Source organism: Neomonachus schauinslandi, chromosome 14 (assembly GCF_002201575.2).
Source record: "Neomonachus schauinslandi chromosome 14, ASM220157v2, whole genome shotgun sequence".
Taxonomy (NCBI): Eukaryota; Metazoa; Chordata; class Mammalia; order Carnivora; family Phocidae; genus Neomonachus; species Neomonachus schauinslandi.
Window position 1 is genome coordinate 70116650 of NC_058416.1, and position 15293 is coordinate 70131942.

A 15293-nucleotide genomic window follows, 5' to 3' on the forward strand; every position below is an offset into this window, starting at 1 on the left:
GTGTATTTCACCCCAATATTAATTCCTATTTTGGATATCTTATTTTCATTTTTCCCATTATAAAAAACACCATGATGAACATCTCTTGTGGACAAGGAAAATTTGCCAGAAGTGGGATTTCTTGGGTCAAAGGTATGCACATTAAAGATTTTAATACATAGGTGCAAAATACCCTTCAGGAAAATGGTTCACACATGCTTTCCTATAGTGCACGGGTCCCATATATCTTTTTATTTTTAAATTATTTTAATTCAATTAATTAACATATAACGTATTATTGGTTTCAGAGGTACACGTCTGTGCTTCATCAGTCTCATAGAATACCCAGTGCTCATTACATCACATGCCCTCCTTAATGTCCATGTATCTTTGATACAGAATGACATTTACAGTATCTCCTGTGGGAGGTCAAGCCTTATGTTTGCTACCACATGCCTAGTAGCACCTAGCACGTGCCTCACACACAGTGGCCACCCAAATGTTTGTTGAATCAATGACTGGACTATGTTCCTTGAACCCCTCTTCCTCACATTCCTGCTGCTCCATAGTCTGCCGGCAGAATCTTCTGGTTCTCCAGGTCCTTAAGCATCCCCCCGTGTTTCTGCCAGCAGTTATGTCCGTGTGCCAGGGTCTATGACTGTTAACTGCATTTCCCAACTCCTTTAATACTTACAAAGAACCCACACAGAAGGTGCTCTCATTATCCCCATGTAACAGACCAGGAAACTGAAGCTCAGAGAGGTCAAGTGCCTTGCCCTTGGTTCACAAAACTAGAACTGGTAGAGGGAGGATTCAAACCCACCAAGTAAGCACAATGATAAACCAAACTTATTAGAGAGAGGAACTCTGGCAGGATGGTCAGAGTTCTGGTCCAACTTCATCATCAGAAGATGGGCTGTGGCCCAGAGAGGTATGCCAACTTGTCCAAAGACACACAGCAAATTAAAGGCAGAATGGAGACAGGACCCTGGGGCAGGGTTTTTTCCCCAAGCTGAATCCAGGACTTCCCTATGGTTAAGCCAGTTAGCTCTCCTCTGTATGAAAAATGGAATTACTGGGGCTCCTGGCTGACTCAGTCAGTAGAACATGTGACTTTTTTAATCTTTAATTTTATTATTATTTTTGAAGATTTTATTTATTTGACAGAGAGAGACACAGCGAGAGAAGGAACACAAGCAGGGGGAGTGGGAGAGGGAGAAGCAGGCTTCCCGCCAAGCAGGGAGCCCAATGCAGGGCTCAATCCCAGGACCCGGGATCATGACCTGAGCCGAAGGCAGACGCTTAATGACTGAGCCACCCAGGCACCCTGTCAGCTTTATTTTTATTTAAGTAATCTCTACACCCAATGTGGGGCTCAAACTTAACCCTGAGATCAAGAACTGCATGTTCAGGGGCACCTGGGTGGCTCAGTTGTTAAGCGCCTGCCTTTGGCTCGGGTCATGATCCCAGGGTCCTGGGATCAAGCCCCACATTGGGCTCTCTGCTCAGCGGGAAGCCTGCTTCTCCCTCTCCCACTCCCCCGCTTGTGTTCCCTCTCTCGCTGTCCGACAAATAAAATCTTAAAAAAAAAAAAAAAAAAAGAATTGCATGTTCTACTGACTGAACCAGCCAGGCACCCTAAAACATGCAACTCTTTTTTTTAAGATATTATTTATTTGTCAGAGAGCAAGAGAGAGCGAGTGCATGAGCACAAGCAGGGGGAGTTGCAGGCAGAGGAAGAAGCAGGCTCCCTGCTGAACAAGGAGCCCGACTTGGGACTTGATCCCAGGACCCTGGGACCACAACTGGAGCCGAAGGCAGACACGAAACTGACTGAACCACCCAGGCATCCCTGCAAGTAATTCTTGGTATCTCAGGACCCTGAGTTTAAGCCCCACCTTGGATGTAGAGCTTACGCTGGGAAAAAAAAAAAAGACAAGAATTACTGATTTAGAAGCAAAAGTTGAAAGTAACACCTCCAATTATAGCTCATGTTTTATAAACCCGAGTTCTCTAGAAGTTAAAGGGGAACCCAAAATAATGGAATCTGCCCTTCAGAGTTTTGCAGAGGACTCTGAAGTGGTCTCAACCAACGGGTGAAGATCAGGTAGAGTTAACAAAGCACTAGATGCAGAAGCCATGTCTCAAGGACAGTTTACATTTATTTGCTGATGACTCTGACTAAACATAGTTCAAACACAGCAGAAGTTAAAGAGTCTGTCAGGTGAAGCCGCTTCTTGCCAACAGCTAAAGGTGGTCGATGAAGAGTAATCTGAGCATCATCTTCGGGCTGAGGCCCTGGTTTTGGGCAAACAGCTGGTGGGTGGACCTGGTCCTTTCGGCATGGGTAGGGGTCTCTAAGGAACTACTCCTTATTCTCATACTTGTGCTTGATGTGTTTCCACAGCTTCTGCATTTTAAAGACAAGAACCACAAACTTTTAGCTTTGTATCTCGTATTTTGCAGCTACCCTCACTGTCCTGGTCTCTAAAACAAGCTTGAGAGAAACATCTACCATGTCTGGACAGCTGGGGTGGGCAAACTGGAAGCAACACTAGGTTTGATGCACATTCCTAACACTTGTAAACTGCTTTGATGTTATCAATCGCCATGTAAAGGTAAGTGGAAAAGGATGGATGATCTTTCTTTTACAGGAGACTGAGGTAGAGAGACTGAGGTAATTACACAAATGTACACAATTATTAAGGAACAGAGCCTCGAAGAGGTCTTATATCTTCAACTCCCAGGTATTACTTAAGAGGTCCCAAATGCATAGCCCCAAATACTTCACATTGAATCATTTTTTAATTTCATTAAACCTATGATTTGGGTCAGGAACTAGTTGGATTCTCATTCTTTTTTTTTTTTTTTTAAAGATTTTATTTTTTTAAGTAATCTCTACACCCAACATGGGGCTTGAAATTACAACCCCGAGATTGGGTGCTGTGCACTCTACTGACTGAGCCAGCCAGATGCCCTGGATTCTCATTCCTAAAAGCACAGACTGGTAAGTTATGACAGCATACTTAAATGCTTTTCCCCAACATTGGGAACGGCCCACAGAACTGCCTGCAGGAGATGGAACAGTGGCAACACTCTCATAGAGACAGACAGCTTCAAATTAAAAACACAAGTGAATGGTGTTAACAGGCCTATCTGCAGGAGACCTTCCCCAGTATGAGCCACAGTGTAATGATGAAAAGCGTGTACAGCAACTAGCAGTGTTGGCACACTATGAGTCTAAAAGGTGTGGTTATTCCCTATCTTCCGCTTTCACTTTCTCCTGAGGAATGTTAACAAACGTTATTTTTTGAGTGCACCACCTACCAGCTACTGTGGCACCTTGCCTGCATCTCATATAATCCTCACAGCAATTGCCTACTGTAGTTACTATCAGCTCTACATCACAGATAAAAGTGAAGCTCAGAGAGGTTAAGAAACTCGCCCAACTGAACGCCACAGTTATCAAGTCACAAGGCCCAGTATCCCCATCCAGGGCTCTCTGATTTTATATTCCCAGCTCCTAACCATTATTACTACCACAATGCCTACGTGGGAAGCCTGGGAAAGGAAGAGTGCTATCTGAAAAGACCAACCACAGTATCTAAGTTAGAGATATCCTTTTCACGACTCTCGCCCGCTCAAATCTGCCCTTAAACCCTCAGAGAGGAGACTGTGGGTCCGGGTTCCAGCCCAGACTCGCCCGCCACTGACTTCCTGATGGTGTAGCCCCAGTAAGTCCTTTGCTCCCACTAGGCTTTAGGTTTTGCTCCTGCAAATGGACAAGTGGGTATGTGGGGTGTGAGACAGCAATACTTATAAGCCCCACAAAGCGGGATCATTTAATGTTTTGGGATTCACATTCGGCGGAGAGGACATACGGCAGTCGACCGACAGAAGACGCTGAGGGTTTTCCCCCCTCTTAGTAAAGGCAGACTGAGTCCCACTCCACCTCCACTCCCACTGTCACCCCTCAGGCAGGCCCAAGGTCAGGGATGGCCCAGTCCCTCACCCCCTGGTTGATGTGTTCGTAGATCGCGTCCGCGCCTTGATCGAAAGCGCGCTCGAAGAACAAGGCTCCCACGGCGATGGTGAGGGCGAAGGTGGATGTCCTGCGGAACAGCAGCGAATACAACCTCGCAGTAAACGTTGGGGCCGCCATGTTTCTCCGCTATCAAGCGCGCGCCTGCGCCGCAGCCGATCATGCGCTCCTAAAGCCCTCGGCGTGCAACACTTTATGGGATTTGTAGTTTTTCTGAATCTCAGTACTTATCTTTTTGAACGATAAAGGTAAGTGATGGCTTTGCGGGGAGGAAAAGTCTCATAGGATTTAGATCAGGACGGCCCAAATAGTGTGGTAAGATTTGTTACCCAATGTTTCTCCTCAATAATTTCTTGCTGAGTGAATATCCCGAACTACAACACCCAGAAGCCCTCGCGCTCCCTTTACCTCCCCCAACCCCCGCGCGGTCTCAGCTATGATTCCCAAAGGTTTCTGGGAAGGGCAGGCTGATACTCAAGGAAGGACTACGAATCCCAGCAAGCAGTTCGCGACACGAGGGCGCAGAAGAAGGAGGAGCTCGGAGCCGTCGGGCCCTGCGGAACCAGGTACTCTCTTTGGCGGGACGTCAAGGGGCTAGTCTTAGTCGTCTTCCCCCAAAGGGGAGATATGGGCTTTCCTTTCTAAGTTCTTTACCCCTTCTGTGGGCCGCACCAACTTAACGGAACGGGGAGTGAATTAAAGGGTGAGAGGGCCTGGGCGCCCAGGTCCCTGGCTCATCTCTGTCTGTCTCTGTTAGCCCCAAGTCCAGGCCTAGAGTTGGAGCCTATGGCAAAGTTGGGCCCTGGGGCTTGAACCCCTTTACCCGGCGTCCGGGGAAGGGGCGGTTCTGCACATGCTTCCTGTTCCCGTCATCTCTGGGCTTCGCCCCCTGGAACCCTGACCTAGAAGGGGGAGATCTGGGGACCGCTCATTCCTTCTTGGGGTTAGAAATAGGGGCTTTGGTGTATTAGTGCCATTCAACTGATAGTTTCTTAGTGCTGCCTCTGGGCCATGCCCTGGGGACCTAGTAGTGAACAAGTCTCCGTTGTCATGGAGCGCTCATTCAGTGTGTGGGCAGATCGGGAGGTGTGGTAACCAAAAACAAGTAATACTCTAAAAAGCAAAAGACAGGTTGGTTGAGGAGAGTCTGGCGGTGCTATTTTGACCAGGGTGCCTAGGGTGACACTTTAACCAGAGACCCGAACGAATGGAAGTCGGTCAAACAGGAAAAGGTTGGTGCGAGGGACTTGAGGCTGCAGCAGTCCTGGAGTGCTTGAGGGAAAGCGGTAGGGCGGACTGTGAAGAGGTAGGCTTGGGTCAGCTCGTATGTGGCCTTGTAACCCATAGTAAGGAGTCTTCTTTTTAATTGCTCTAGGAAGCCACGGAAGGGTTTTTAACTGGGATGTGACATGATCCAATTCACATTTTAATGTCATCATTCTGGCTGCTCTCTGGAGAACAGATGGAAGAGGGGAAGTTATTGTGTTGGGTCAGTTGAGACAGGATGGTAATTTAGATTAGGATATGGATTAGAGTAGTGATCAGATTTGCGATGTATTTTGGGAGGTAGGACAGACAGAACAAGCTGACAGATGCGTGTAGAGGGTGCCAGAAAAAAGAATGGAGGATGGCATCTCTTAAGTTTTGACCTTAATTACGTGACCTTAAGCTCTGTTTGGTCATGTTAGGTTTGAGCTGCCCCTTAGACATCAAGTGGAGATGCCCGGAGGCCAGTGGGGATTTGGATCTGGAGTTCAGAGGAGAGGTCTGGGCCAGAGATAAGTCATCGGCATAGGTACTGAAAACCTGGGATTAGAGGCCTGGATCTGACTTGGAAAAGCAGAAGGAACTCCTGATTGGGGACGGGGAAGAAAAGTGTGAAAAGCTCTAAGCTCTAAAACCATGATGAGTTAACCATAACTGCGGTTATTTTCTATTTGCAAAGAATCCTGATAGCTCCTTGGGACACAAAGTTGTGAAACTTCTAGGATAGAATACTTTTGTCTTGCTAACAACAAATCTGGCTGATGAAGTTCAGAGGAGGGAGGAATTAGTTTAAGTAGGATGGGTTAAGAAAGACCACAGGGAGTTAAGGTGTGGCTTGTTTTATTTTGTTTTGTTTTTAGCTAATTTTAATTTTGGAGGAACAATTTGGAAATACTGAATTTTCTTTAAGCTGCTTACTTCAACTTAGAAATTATACATATAAATCTAGAAAAATAAGAAAAATGACCTTCACTTTTCCTTTGATGTTAGAACTCAAGTTGAACTAACTCCAGATGATTCTAACATGCAGCCAGTGTTCCTAATCATTGCTGACCTTTCAACTTGAAATGATAAATCTAGTATCAATTACTGACATATGTTTTATCAATTACCTAACTATATATATATTAAACATCTTTTTTTCTTAAAGATTTTATATATTTATTTGAGAGAGAGACAGAGAGCACAAGCAGGGAGGGGGCAAAGGGGGAGGGAAAGGGACAAACAGACTCCCCGCTGAGTGCAGAGCCCGTGGGGGCTCAATCCCAGGACGCTGATATCATGACCTGAGCGGAAGTCAGACACTTAACCAGCTGAGCCACCCAGGTGTCCCCCTACCTATATATTAGAACTTCTGTATTTTTTTTTTTTTAAGTAAGCTCTACACCCAGTGTGGGGTGTGAACTCACGACCCCCAGATCAAGAGTCTCATGCTCTACAGACTGAGCCAGCCAGGCACCTCTAACTTCTGTATTAAGTAATCTCTATTTTTTTTTTAAAGATTTTATTTATTTATTTATTTGAGAGAGAGAGAGTGAGAGAGAGAGAGAGCACAAGAGGGGGGAGCGGGAGAGGGAGAAGCAGACTCCCTGCCAAGCAGGGAGCCCGATGCGGGACTCGATCCAGGGACTCCAGGATCATGACCTGAGCCGAAGGCAGTCGCTTAACCAACTGAGCCACCCAGGTGCCCTCTATTTTTTTTTTTAATTTAATTTTATTATGTTATGTTAGTCACCATACAATACATTATTAGTTTTTGATGTAGTGATCCATGATTCATTGTTTTCATATAACACCCAGTGCTCCATGCAGTAATCTCTACAGTCAACATGGGGCTCGAACTTACAACCCCAAGATCAAGAGTTGCACGCTCTACCAACTGAGCCAACCAGGCGCCCCCAATATATTTCTCAATTCCTAACTTCTGTATTTTAAATTGGAATCACAATGCTTATCTGTCATACTCAACATGTCAAATTCTTTTCAATGTTATACTTTTTTTTAAATTAAGATTTTGTTTATTTGACAGACAGAGACACAGTGAGAGAGGGAACACAAGCAGGGGGAATGGGAGAGGGAGAAGCAGGCTTCCCGCAGAGTGGGGAGCCCAATGCGGGGCTCGATCCCAGGACCCTGGGATCATGACCTGAGCCAAAGGCAGACGCTTAACGACTGAGCCACCCAGGCGCCCCGTCAATGTTATAGATACTTTTAAATAGTAAGTATATGCTGACTATTACTAAACTTAGGTCAGGAACATCAGTAATTTTGATTTATTTTACTACCTCTTTTTTCAATTCTAAACTTACCTGGAGCGTGACAGGATACTTAGCTAGTAAGAAAACAGCTTTATCCATTCTAATGAATTGTGTTTGGCATTCCAATCAAGTTGGGTTTACCATTTCAGTGAGCTGAGGTTATTTATAATCAGACCGGTTTCTGAGACAAGAATCCAGGGGTTGTGCCTCCCCAGAGTTACTGTCCCCAGCAGAAGCTGCCTATGGGATGCAGGGACTAGAGAGGTCGAGGAACAGGAGAAGCTTGTTCCCCCAGCCTTTGTATTTTAAGGGGTACCTACTAGAAGGTACTAGATTCACTGGTTAAAATGCAGATTTCTGGGCCCTGCTCCAGAACCGCTGAGTCTGAATTCCTGGAGATCTGACCCAGGAGACTTCATTTGTATTAAGATCCCCACCAGGAGCCATGGAAAATCTTGAGCAGGAGTCGTTCTAAGAGGGTCAATCTGATGCTGCCCCGGGTGGGGTGACTGAAGAGGCTGGTTCGGGTGCTGGGAAATGAGACCTGACTTGGGCAGAAGTGAGGGTGGTGACAAGACCAGCCTGGAGGCAGAAGAAGGGGGGAGACAGAGGCAGATCCGAGTCCAGGTTTCTGGTTCAGAAGCCTCCATCAAACTATTTTTACTTTTCCGGTTTGGAAACTCTGGCCTCCTGGGACCTGTAACTATATGATGAGAAACTGTGTCTCCAGCCTGCAGCTCACTGGAGCCCAGATTCGGGTTTCACCAACCTGTGCTGAGCCAGGTCTGCTTAGAATCATGGTGTGTCCTATCGGCCTTCAGCCAGGGACTGGGGTAATGTCTGCCGTAGATCTCTTTCAACACCAGCCCTGACTGGGTCCATCCAGGTGGACCAGGTCATTGGAACCATCCACAGCAGCCTCCTAAGGGAGAAGGTATATAGTACTTATCCTTGCTTGACAAATTGCCCACTTTTTTGAAGGGATTTTTTTGAGAAAATTTAGAACAATACACACTAAATGTAGAAACTTAGAAAAATACAAAGTGAGAAAAAAATTCTGGACATAATCCTATTATCGAGACATGGTCACAATAAATATTTTGTGTCTACTTGTAGGTGTGTGGTTGTGTGGGTGTGTTGGGGCAGGACGTTCTTTCTCTTTAAAAAAGTGGTATCATGTACAAACTGTTGTGATAAGCCATTTTTTTTAAAGCTTTTTTTTTTTTTTAAAGATTTTATTTATTTATTTGAGAGAGAGAGACTGAAAGAGCACATGAGAGGGGGGAGGGTCGGGAGGGTCAGAGGGAGAAGCAGGCTCCCTGCCGAGCAGGGAGACCGATGCGGGACTCGATCCAGGGACTCCAGGATCATGACCTGAGCCGAAGGCAGCCGCTCAACCAACTGAGCCACCCAGGCGCCCTAAAGCTTTTTTTTTTAAAGATTTTTTATTTATTTATTCATGAGAGACAGAGAGAGAGAGACAGAGGCAGAGGGAGAAGCAGGCTCCCCGCGGAGCAGGGAGCCCGATGCGGGACTCAATCCCAGGACCCTGGGATCATGACCTGAGCCGAAGGCAGACGCTTAACCGACTGAGCCACCCAGGCGTCCCAAGCCATTTTTTTTTGTTTAGCAAAAAGGGAATAGTCTGCTTTGACTTGATTTTTTTTTTCTTTTTTCCAAAGATTTAATTATTTGAGAGAGAGAGGGAGGGAGAGAGGAGCAGAGGGGCAGAGAGAGTCTCAAGCAGACTCCCTGCTGAGTGCGGAGCCCGACACAGAGTCAGTCCTATGACCCTGAAATCATGACCTGAGCTGAAACCAGGAGTTGGATACTCAACCGACTGAACCACCCAGGCGCCTCACCTTTGGCTTCATTTTTTTTTTTTCTTTTTAAAGATTTTATTTATTTATTTGACAGAGAGAGACACAGCGAGAGAGGGAACACAAGCAGGGGGAGTGGGAGAGGGAGAAGGAGAAGCAGGCTTCTGCCGAGCAGGGAGCCCGATGCGGGGCTCGATCCCAGGACCCTGGGATCATGACCTGAGCCGAAAGCAGACGCTTAACGACTGAGCCACCCAGGCGTCCCGTTTGGCTTCATTTTTAATGTCTGTCTGGTAGTGCATTGAACAGATGTGGCTCATGCCCTACTCTTGAACCTTGCCAGCTGTGGGCTCCCTCTGTCCAGATTTCTTTTAGGGTAAGATGAGGATAACGGGCTTTGTGAGTCATGTCATTGAGCCCCCACTCCTACCCTGTCGGGGAAACTAAGCAGCCTAACCTGCATGTAGTGAGCAACGTATATCTGTCAGCCGTTCTTACTGTTGGACATTTAGATTTCAGTTTTAGGACAAGCTATGGTGCAGTGACCATCTTGGTACCTAGATCTTTGAGATCATCTCTGATCATTTCCTTGGAGGAATTCCTATTGGATGTGGCTGCCCCTCCTTGGTGCTCTCTGGCACACAGCTTATCACCTAGTATTGTTACTGGGGGCACATCAGCCAGCCATCCCAGCATATATTAAGTGCACCTTCTTGTGAGAGCAGGGCCTTTGTGTCATGAGGTGTGAACCCCATTCTGGCAGAGAGGAAGTGTCAGCAAATGTGTGGCTAGTAAATAAATGGCTGAAGGGAACCATAGAACTGGAAGATTATGCCTGTGTCTGAGGATTGGCTTCTTTGACTCAACTCAGGAGTATTTTGGGATATGGGGCACTTTGTACCTGGAGCCATCACATACTTTAAAGTGATTTAGTTTTTTCATTTGTTTATTTCACTGTATTCGTTACCTATTGCTGCATAACAGATTACCCCCAAAACTTAGCAACTTAACACAGCAAATATCTCATACATATGAGGGTCAAGAATTTGGGAGCGGGGTGCAGCTGGCTGGCTCAGTAGAGCATATGACTCTTGACCTCAGAGTCGTGAATTCAAGCCCATGTTGGGTGTATAGCTTACTTAAAAATATATATATATATGTTTTAAAAAAAGAATTTGGGAGTAACTTAGCTAGGTAGTCCCAGCCCAGAGCTCCCACAAAGTGACAGTCAAGCTATCTGCTGGGGCTGCACTCATCTAAAGGCTGGACTGGGTGGGAGGGTCCACTTCTAAGCTTGTTCACACGGCTGTTAGCAGGAGGTCTTAGTTCTTTGCCACATGGGCCTCCCCACAGGGCTGCTCATGGTCTGGCACCTGGCTTCCCCCAGAGTAAGTGATCAGAGAAAGAGGCACCAGGACGGAAGGCATATTGTCTTATCACTTGATTTTAGAAGTGACATACCATCATGTCTCTTAGTCATACGGGCCAGTCCTGATATGGTTGGGGAGCAGACAACACAAAACACAAACCCCAGAAAGTGGGGGCTGCAAGGCTGGCTGCCGCATCCACAGGTATGTATTGAGTGCCATTGGCATGCCAGGCACTCTGCTAAACACCCTAGTATCCATGATTTTTTTTTTTTAAAGATTTTATTTATTTATTTGACAGAGAGAGACACAGTGAGAGAGGGAACACAAGCAGGGGGAGAGGGAGAAGCAGGCTTCCTGCCTAGCAGGGAGCCCGATGTGGGGCTCGATCCCAGGACCCTGGGATCATGACCTGAGCCGAAGGCAGACGCTTGACGACTGAGCCACCCGGGTGCCCCCCATGATTTAATTCTCATAGTAATCTTATGGAATAGTTTTATTCCATAATTCCATAAGAATTATTACTCCCAGGGCTCCTGGGTGGCTCAGTCGTTAAGTGTCTGCCTTCGGCTCAGGTCATGGTCCAGGGTCCCGGGATCAAGCCCCACATCGGGCTCTCTGCTCCGCGGGAAGCCTGCTTCTCCCTCCCCCCCTCCCCCTGCCTGTGTTCCCTCTCTTGCTGTGTCTCTCTCTGTCAAATAAATAAATAAAATTAAAAAAAAAAAAGAGTTATTACTCCCATGTCCCAGATGAGGCCCAGAGGGTGAGTAGTTTTTTTTTTTTTTAAGATTTTATTTATTTATTTGACAGAGAGAAACACAGCGAGAGAGGGAACACAAGCAGGGGGAGAGGGAGAGGGAGAAGCAGGCTTCCCGCTGAGCAGGGAGCCCGATGCGGGGCTCGATCCCGGGACCCTGGGATCACGACCCGAGCCCAAGGCAGACGCTTAATGACTGAGCCACCCAGGCACCCCCAGAGGGTGAGTAGTTTGCTGAGAGTTTCACAACCTAGAAATGGCAGGGATGAGATTCAGACCTGAGTTGAATGATTAGAGTAAGGATTGGCTTGGGTAGTCTGTGTGACTTTGGGTAAGTTCTCACCCTCTCTGTTCTTCAGTCCCTCATCTACGTTAGACCAGCATTTCTCTGAGTGTGGTCTGTGGGCTGTGCCTCATTTTCCTTAGATCCTGGCCCCGGCCCAGCCCTGCCAAGTTAGGAGTTGCTGTGGGCAGGGCCCCCCCACTGCCTTACAGTGCCAGGAGTATGATGATATATGTGCCTTACCCCAAGGGGGGGAACACATAAACAAGGTCAGGATGAGAGAGGTGTGCGGTCGCTACCAAGCACTCAGGTGTCTGAGGGAGACCCCTAACATAATGGGGCTCCTATCAGGGAAGACATCTGGATCTTCCTGGCACTTCTGTCGGAGTTGGGCTCTGAATGCGTAGCCTGCAGGCCCCCCCCCCGCCCCCGAGGCAGTTCTGATGCCATCAACTCCAGACGGCAGGCATATGTGGCATTGGGACATTGCTGAGCTCCTAGTGGGTGTGCAAGAAAGCCGTCCTCTGGCTGCCGTTTACTGTTTACCCGGGGTCTGGCGGTGCCATAATTAGAAGAAATGACAGGTGAGCTTGAGGGCAGCATGTGGTGAGCACGAGGTCTAGATAATTATTACGGTGCACATCCCAGCCCTTGGCCACGGCCGAGCTGTTGGCTTATTTTAGCCTTGTGCCAAAGACAGCTCTGTACCTGAGACACACACGATGAAAGGAACCAAGACTGTCAATGAAGCACAAACATCTGCCCCACGACAGCGTCACAGCAGAACAGTGCGACGGGAAGAGGAAGGGTTCAGGGCTCACCCAGACCCCGGGGGTGGTGCTGGCTCTCGGCGCCTTGGTGTCATGGTCAGGTCTCTCCAGGAGGGTGCGTGGGGGTCCTCCACGCCACGGGCCCACCAGCAGCACTCAGGCTGATGAGACATTACTATCATCAGTGTCTCTCTCAGTCTTGGCTTTGAGCAAATTAGGAGTATTTCTGAACCCATATCCTCATCTGTGAAACGGACACCTTGACACCTACTCAGAGGGTCTCTGTGAGGATTAAATAAGGGAATGGAAGCCAGGTGCCTAGCACGAAGGAATCCGATGCTATCTTCCCTTACCCCATCCCACCCCCATTCTCTATTCTTCCTCCTCCACCCCACAGTGTCTCAACTAGTAGGTAAGTTTTTCCTTGAGCCCGGAAGACTGAGGTCAGGTGCCACGGGATGGCTGGGTGTGGGTTAATCAGTAGAGCAGGGCTCTGCTGGAGACCGGAGTCCTGCGGGGAGCGCGGTGGTGGCAGCGAGAGACCCGTCTTTAGGGCCTTATGTGTCTTTCTTCTCTTTCCATCCTCGTCCTGGTCCCTAGATCCAAACTTGAGGAGCAGAGGGTCTGGGAGCTATAGGTGAGCGGAGGGCGAGAGGCCTCGGGTTCTGCGGCAGCTCCTTCCGTAGGCACCTGCGTGTGCGAGGCCCCGTTCCTGGTACTGGGGTGCAGCAGGACGGACAGAACTTTCCGCCCTCAGGGAGCCTGCATTCTACTGGGGAGGCAGACACACATGACAGTAAAGCAGCAGGTTGTAAGAGGGGCGGAAGTGCCTGTGGCTGCCACTCTTAAATCCAGTGGTCAGGGCAGGCTCACCGGGAGGGTGGGGGGTGAGCCGCCTGGATGGGCACAGTACCGGCAGTTACAGCCTCCATTCTCGGAGCTCTAACTATGTGGTAGGCATCCTAATATACTACTGCCTTGGTCAATCCACAGTAGCCATGGGGGTCCCTAGTTTATAGCTAAGGACACACGCAGGAAGATGAACTAACTTTCTAGGGGTCACCTAGCTGATAAGTGGCAGAGCTGGGATTCAAACCCACACCTGTGTGACCCCAGAGGGTTGTCCTACTAGCCTCGCCTGCTGCCCTTTGGCCACAAGGAGCCCCCTTGTCACCTGGTGAAGCCCCAGGGAGCCAGCAGCTGCTGTTGCAAATGGGGACCTGGTCCCTGAGAGTGGGCGGGTGGCTCTGTCTGCGTTCCCAGCAAGGGAGTGGGGCTGGATGGTTTTGTATTGCAGATGGGGCCTTGTTCGCATGCTGCTGAGCACACCAGCCTCAGAGGGTGAGGATGAATCACGGGCCAGCTTAGTCAGCACCCCATGCTGGTGTCTGGGCGCCATCGGAGATGTCCAGCTGTCTCCACCCCCCTTCCCTGACCTCCCACTCAGGGCTGCCAGGTGCCATGGTGCAGGCTGTGCCTTGTGCAAGGACACCTGACTGAGGGGTGAGTCGGAGTGAAATATGCTCTGCTTGCCAGATTGCCAAATATGTTCTGGCAGGGCACTCTATCTGTCCGGAGGATTCTGCACCCGCGCCTTTTCCTAATGTGTGCTAAGGCCCTAGAGAGGGGGGCAGTTGGGTCAGGAGCGCTAGAAGTTCACAGCTGCCTGGGTGAGGTCACCTTGCTGAAGCCCAGCTCCTGCCCAGGACCTCTGCCTCCCTGGGGACAGGCCTGCTGGGCGGTGGGACGCCCAGGCTGCCCTGGAGCTCGTCTGCTCCCCTTGACACCATCCCTGGGCCATATGGGCTCTGCGGAGCTGCTGTTCAGGGCAGGCATCTGGGCCCACCGTAAAGGCTAAAGTTCCAGTCCCACTTCGGCCTTGTGCTGTGTACTTTGGGCAACCCACTTCCCCTCTCCTGGCCTCACCTTTCCTCATCTGTCATATGGACCAGCTGCCCCCAGTTGTCACTTGGACACTGACATCCTGTTCCTTGTTCTGAGCCTCAGTTTTCTGAAATATGGGCCTTTTGGAGACCAATAATAATGATGGTGATGCTGACTGTTGTTTCTTGAGGGGCTCCTGGGGGCCAGGCTCTGCTGAGTTAAGTGTGTGTGTGGATGATCTGATTCTCAGAACAATCCCTGAGGTGGGCACTGTTACTGTCCCAGTTTTCATAGGAGGAAACTGAAGCCAGAAGTTAATTAACTGCCCACCATCACAGAATTAGAAAGCAGTGGCACCTGGATTTAAACCTGGCTGTCTGCAGAGGCCCTTAGAGATCACCTGGTCTAGCTGCCTGCCTCCCCCTTCCCACGTGGGGAGACTGAGGCCTCAAGTGGGCAAGTGACGGATCCACAGCCTCGCCTAGCAGAGCTGGGACTAGAGTGTGGGGTACACTGGCCCTCCATGGACAGCTGAGCTCCGCCCCTGTGCCAGATGCAGGGTGGGCAGAGGAAGGAAGGCGTGGGTGGGCGCCTCTCCGCGGAGGCTGGTTTGTCCTCTGCGGTTTGTGCATGTGAGAGAGAAGAGGAAACACACACACACGGAGTCCACTGCTGAGGGGCTCATCATTTGACTTCATGGAGGCTTTCCCAGCAGATGCAAGTGCAGGCACCGTAAGACCTGTTCTGCCTTCCCTGGAAGTGTGACCCGGGGCACCCCACAGCACCTCTCTGAGCCTCAGTCTTCTCCTTCGCAAATGGGATTATAATACATACCTCTTGGGTTTTAAACGGGCCACGTGGTCCCCA

At 49.0% G+C, this 15293-nt stretch overlaps 2 protein-coding genes across 4 annotated transcripts in view; one reads left to right on the forward strand and one right to left on the reverse strand.

The window, feature by feature from the left end:
• Positions 1-2108: 2108 nt before the first annotated feature.
• LOC110592411 (cytochrome b-c1 complex subunit 9) lies at positions 2109-4169 on the reverse strand. Its single transcript, XM_021703392.1, has 2 exons — positions 3992-4169; positions 2109-2389 (listed from the first exon to the last, which is right to left on the reverse strand). Exons 1-2 carry the CDS (start codon positions 4139-4141, stop codon positions 2345-2347), a joined length of 195 nt encoding a protein of 64 aa, XP_021559067.1. The 5' UTR covers positions 4142-4169; the 3' UTR covers positions 2109-2344.
• Positions 3990-15293, forward strand: part of ZMAT5 (zinc finger matrin-type 5) — a 29335-nt gene continuing 18031 nt past the window's right edge. For 2 of the 3 annotated variants that reach the window (XM_021703389.2, XM_021703391.2), the window contains exon 1: positions 4536-4587. The gene's annotated coding sequence lies outside the window, so the exon portion shown is untranslated. Of the gene's footprint in view, positions 4105-4487; positions 4588-15293 lie in introns of those variants that run through there. The other variant, XM_021703390.2, reaches the window with a different exon arrangement.

Excerpts from the sequence above, each read along its gene's own strand:
- LOC110592411 (XM_021703392.1), bottom strand. The coding sequence starts at position 4,141 with ATGGCGGCCCCAACGTTTACTGCGAGGTTGTATTCGCTGCTGTTCCGC. Across the intron at positions 2,390-3,991 it reads ACGAACACATCAACCAGGGG|AAGCTGTGGAAACACATCAA; the intron begins GTGAGGGACTGG and ends TTTAAAATGCAG.